The sequence below is a fragment of the Mixophyes fleayi genome, chromosome 1 (genome assembly GCF_038048845.1).
Source record: "Mixophyes fleayi isolate aMixFle1 chromosome 1, aMixFle1.hap1, whole genome shotgun sequence".
NCBI lineage: Eukaryota > Metazoa > Chordata > Amphibia > Anura > Limnodynastidae > Mixophyes > Mixophyes fleayi.
This window is the reverse complement of record NC_134402.1, coordinates 384,696,400-384,702,399: the sequence shown is the minus strand read 5'-3', so window position 1 is coordinate 384,702,399 and position 6,000 is coordinate 384,696,400. Positions and strand designations below refer to the sequence as shown.

The window sequence follows — 6,000 nt, the reverse complement described above, 5'->3', positions numbered from 1 at the left end:
GTTATCCTGGTGCTATGGTGTAGCTGGAGCTGTTTATAAATGAAGAAATAAAAGTTTTGTCTCTCGCCTCCACTAAAGTGTTTGGACAAGACACCAATCACTCCTCCTGGTCAACGGCAGTATGTCTGTGTTCCTATTAATGTGATTGTGTAAATATCCATCTAAGTAAGTGCAGGTATATATGTTTAATAGTAAGTAACTAAGGTACTCTAGAGTTTTTAAAAAGTTGCAATGATAAATGATAGTGTCTGATCTCCCCTGCTTGTCAGTACTTCTAGATCCCGAATATAATTCCAGTGGCTAGAATATGAGCCAATTACTTTTTGGGGTAACTTTCTGGAATTGCACCTAATGGGTGAAAGCAACTATGGTAAAATTATGGTCAAGTTTGTATTTTTTTTTCTATTTGTTAATGTTTATATGTATAATGGTTTTTAAAATAAAAACGTATTTACTTTAATATGCTACAACAGGAAAGACCTGTGTATCTGTTGGAAAACAGTAGGAACATCAGTAGGGTTCACGGCCCAATACTCAAGAAGAGGTTAATAACAGCTAGCATTCTTGTGTTTGAATGTAATATACAAAACAAAAAGACAGCTGTCCGCTCTTAACATTGCATATGTTTGTGTATCTGGCAAAATAAAAACATGAGGTTCATATTTTGGTAAAAACATTTAAGCCTGCAAACCAGCATCAAGGGCATCTCATTGTATGCAGGTCCTACACTGACCTATATGCTTCAAACTACCAACCTCCTAGGTAATCTAGCAAGGGCTGACACACAAAAAGGCCTTATATCAGTGTTGGCTAACCTGTGACACTCCAGGTGTTGTGAAACTACAAGTCCCAGCATGCTTTGTCAATATATAGCAGCTTATTGCTGGAAGGGTATGCTGGGACTTGTAGTTTCACAACACCTGAAGTGTCACAGGTTAGCCAACACTGCCTTATATAGTCCTGATAGACAGCTGCGAGCGGCAATATTTTGAAACATTCTTTGATTTTGAATGTCGTTTAATTTATAATTATTCCCCACATCCATATTTTCTATATTAAAATTCTAACTTTGTCAACAGCAGTATATTAAAATTAAGCTGGTGATGCCAAATAATAAAACAGTTATCATTATATTTAGCTCTGGAGATAAATAATTGTGCACTAAAATTGGAGGGAATTAGGATTCTGTTGGCTAAACCCATATGTTGGTAGAAAGTCACATATTCCTATTCACAAATGTTACATTTTACATTACAGTCCTCAGACAGTCGAACACTATGAAATGCATCCATTTAATGTTTGCAAACCTATAATGAATAAGATCTAGGGTTATGACCCTGATATGCACTGAATGGGGTTTTCCATTTTAAATATTTCTTATAATTACTCTCCTTTCTTAATATTCGTACTTTGGTGGTGGCCCCTTTTGCCTTATTTAGCAGGGTTGCAAATCGTCCTCTGTTGATCCCCTTTGCTGCTGCTTGGTTGTCTCCAAAGCAGAAGAGTTCTGAAATAGTGTTTCTAAATGAAAATCTGAAGCTGATGGAGGCAAAATAATGTTCTTATTGTGTAAGTAGCCATCTCTACAACATAGCCCTGGGAGGAGCTGGCTATTATAGGGTCCGGAGAAGCGGTACAGTCTTTTCTGCACCAAATACATACTTATCCACCGTTCCCTTCGAAGAGAATCCAGAGCCATATTCTGGTGATGACCTTTACTAGTTTTTCATAATTTTTGAAAAGATTGCAAAACATAGAGCCGATTATTCGGTGTGGAGGATAAAATACAAGTGGCTGCATAATAAAGGTTGAGTTGTATCACTTAGCAGTCTGTGTGTGCCCATTACAATCTGGCATCTGAATATTATAACTGTTTGCTTACTCTGCAGTCACTGCATGTATTTCCTGTACACCATAACTGAATTTTGTATAGTTTTATATTGATCCCTTTAAGCTGGAACTAATAGGCAGTGGAAATTCATCACAGAAACGCAGGTTTTCAGAGCAAAAAAAAAATCAAATCAAGTGGTCTGTCTCATTTACCCATGTTAATACCACAGAGGAGAGATATGTAAACAAAAATAAATATAAATGAGTATTTGCAGTTATACAGTGTATTACAATAACATTTTATAAAGTCTTTTGATACAAGTATCAGTCCAGCCTAATCAGTTGATAGATATATATATATATATATATAGCTGGAATCTATATGACACTAACGGTATATGAACCGCGCGTCTTCCCTCCTTTCACCCGATCTCCACGGACATCCAAACATCTAGAATATCAAACAGAGAGGGGGGCTTCCGTAGTGGATTATCCTACTTTATTGGTAAAAGACAACTGTGTAAAACAGCACATAAAATCACACGAACATGGTAAGTAGTCCGTAGTCAGAACATACAGCTGATGTGATACTCCAGTCCTCTACACGTTTCGTTGTAAGCCAACTACGTCAGGAGGCATTAAAGCTGTCATTTGTTTTCTACCCAAATATGTTTTACTTTATAGCTACACAATATACTGAAAATAAGCTCAGCATTCTACTTCCCATGTATTACATATGTTTACAACTTGCCTTTTTTCCCTTCTATATCCACAGGTTGTGGGATGATGGGATCATTGATCCAGCAGACACCAGACTGATTCTAGGACTTAGTCTCAGTGCAGCTCTGAATGCACCAACACAGAAGACCCAGTTTGGAGTTTTTAGAATGTAATTTACTCCAGAATCTTTGTGTTCACTACAAGCTATCGAGAACTTGACATTTCTAATAATATTCTCATTCTGTAAAATAAAACTTTTTATACACATCCATTGTGGTATTTGCTTTGTGGCAAACATTAGCAGCTATTCTAATGTTGTTGTTGTTGTTGTTGTTACTGTTTTTGTTATTTGGTCTGCTAATTTTAGTTTATTTTTTGTTAAGAGATATATGACCATTTTGTACATTTACGCTTTGTACATAGCTAGTGCTCATAAACCTGAAGATCCAAGCTTTGCATTATAAATATTTGCCAGTGATTGATTGAAAAGAGACACAGGCGTGATCAGTGATGTAACAGCTAGATTTTAAGAATAGTAGCTAACATGTTATCCTTTAAAGGTAATCTGGAGTTTGGTCAAATGCTCAAAAAACGATAGTCATTAGCTGCATGCTGTAAGATGCAAATTTTACTGTTGTTACCGAGGCCACCAGGGGAAGAAATGTTAAAAAGTTATCATCATCAACATTCATTTATAAGGCACCACAAAATGCTGTAGCGCTGGACAGTCAATACAACAAATAATACATAAAAACAAAACATAAACATTTGAGGATGACAGAGTCCTGCTCATGCAAGCTTACAATGTAGAGGGAGAGGATGATGCAAAGAAAATAGGAACAAGAGGGATGGGATGATTACCAACAATGTATAGAGGGAGTAGTATTAGGTGGGAGTGAAATAGGCTGTAGTGAAGAGATGGGTTTAGAGAGAGAGCGCTTGAAAGTGTGAAGCTTGGGGAGAATCTGGTTAGGATGGGTAAGGAGCAACACGGTAGAAGTCTTGGAGGCAGGAGTAACAGGTGGTAATTGGAGATGAAGTGAGGCACAACTCAAATGCAAATTTTAGAGGGCATGATGGAGAGTATATTGTGACAAGCTGAAACCAGAATGAGTGAGCGGTATTGGTGAGGGAGAGTAGCTTGAATTGGATTCTGAATGTTATGTGGAGTCTGTGAAGGGATTTGCAGAGTGGTACAGTGGATGTAGAATGGTGAGACAGGAAGATCCGTCTTCAATGGCGTTTAGGCTGGATTGAAGTGGAAAAGCGGAAGGTCACAGCGAAGAAGGTTTAAGGGAGATAATAAGAGAATGGATAAGGGTTTTGGTAAGCTCTGGAATGAGAATAATGCATATTCCGGCAATGTTTCAAATGAGGAGGTGACTGGAAATGAAGTGTGGAGTCAAGGATGAGGATGACACCAAGGCAGTGGGTATTGGGGACTGGGTACAGCATTATGTTAATAGTGAGGGAGACTAGTGGTAGTGACACAGGGAAGAGGGGAGATAATGATTTCCGTTTTGGACATGTTGCGTTTTAAGTGGCAGTGGGACATCCAAGTGCAGATGGAGAGAGGCAGTTGGACACTAGAGATAAGAGAGGAGTGGTCAGAGGAGGCCAAGAACAGAGCCTTGATGGACCGCAAGAGAGTGGGAGTGGAAGGTAAGATGTACCAGAATTAGTAGAGTGTTCAGAGCTGTAGAGGATGGCATCTGCATGGCTGTGAGACTCACAACCAATTAACAAGCTATATGGAACAGAATGCTTGACAAAGCTGGCGTGGCATAGTAATAAAACAGGTCAGCGTTTACAATGGAAGCTGTACCACCACTTTAAGAGTGCTGCATTGTGTCTTAATGCTTTGTTTCAGTTTGCCCTTTTAATAATATCCGTATGTGCTAACTGAGCAGAAGAACCTCTTTATATGTGTTGTGTATTACAAGTTTAGCTGTAACAAACCTGTAGAGGGGTGTACAGTGCTTGGTTGTAGAATAGTACTAGTATTTGCCAAATTCTAGGTACACAATACTTTTGGATCCTGAATAGCGAGTAACAGTGTGTACTACCTTTTATGAACAACTAAAAATGTCACAATTTTCAACAATATTTTATAAAGTAGGAACTATCACTAGTATGTGACAATTCATAGTAGAGCACTGGATCTTAGTGATATCTCCAGCAGTTAATCATGACTCCACAAAGTGCAGATTAGGGCTCAAGGAAATAGTGCAAGTGGTGGTGGTATCTGAGGGGTGAGGAGTCGTTAAGGAAAGTAAGGTAAAGAAGGAGTAAATCTGCTGGATAAACCATGTTACAATACAAGGGCTGTGAATTACTTTATTATTTTGCACTTAAGGAAAATACTGGCTGCTTTGTCATGTAGCACACAAATACTTGGAAGCTTTATTTTTAAATTGAAATGTAAAGTTGATCTAGGACATGCCCTACCCCAACTATCAACATGGCTTTGCCCAGGTGCAAAATTACTCCTTTTTTTTTTTTTTTTTTGCTTTGCTCTACTTAATGACTCTGGCCCATTGAAGTTAAAATTAGGAGGAAGAGAAGGTGTAAAATTCCCAGCCAAAGTGGAAAATCCATAAACCATAATAGATGTGAACATACTTTGATTTTGACACATACTTCAAAGGCAAAATTATTTCCATTTACCAAAATATTTCCTTATGCCAGACTCCACACGCTCCACCCACCTTCTACTATAGTCCATTGTGCATCCAAAGTTCATTCTCCCCAGTAATCAAGTATCAAGTCTTGACATCAATAAGTTAATAAAAAATCATAGTAATTTATGATTAATGAGAGATTGTACTTACAGTGTATGTGTAACAAAGTTATATTTAGCTTATATATGTAACATGACTTTACCTTGTGAATATCAGTGACACACTACCATCATGTCCCCAGTTGTAGACGAGTTGTCTCCTTCACCGACACCTGGAACCTCTTGCTTCGAGTTGCTGTGTATAGTAACACCTTTTTACTTGTGATGGTGGCTGGTTCCCACTGACAGCCTACTGTGTATCAGGCTGCAGGGTCACAGGATGCTGGTTTCATTATAGTAAAGCGGGGGAATGACTTAGAGTGGGAGCTCTTCTTTATAAGTAACAAGATTTCAATAAATATAGGCATTTTGCAGGAATAGAGCAGAATCTTTAAAAAGAATAGTGCTTATTACCACTAAAATGTGATGAGACGTCCACCCACAGCCAGGTATATACAGATGGACTACGCTTTACATAGGATATTGCTGACCTGTTTATACTGTTTTTATACACAGGTTGCAAGAGGCTAATTCAGCCCCTTGTTCCTTTAATCAGTCTAGATTGATTCATTATCCTGCACGTGAATCAGCCTATACCTTATTCACATCTTAAACATTGTACTCCATAGCAAGGGATTGCGCTTTTCCCCCGTGTCCACCACGGACTCTCA

General features: G+C 38.3%; 1 protein-coding gene across 1 annotated transcript in view; it reads left to right on the top strand.

Annotated features, from left to right (window-relative positions):
* MCCC2 (methylcrotonyl-CoA carboxylase subunit 2) overlaps nt 1-2,817 on the top strand; it is a 57,833-nt gene extending 55,016 nt beyond the window's left edge. Inside the window, exon 17 of the mRNA XM_075180014.1 lies at nt 2,606-2,817. Coding sequence (XP_075036115.1) covers nt 2,606-2,723 — 118 coding nt within the window. The 3' untranslated portion in view covers nt 2,724-2,817. The remainder of the gene's footprint in view (nt 1-2,605) is intronic.
* Nucleotides 2,818-6,000: the final 3,183 nt, after the last annotated feature.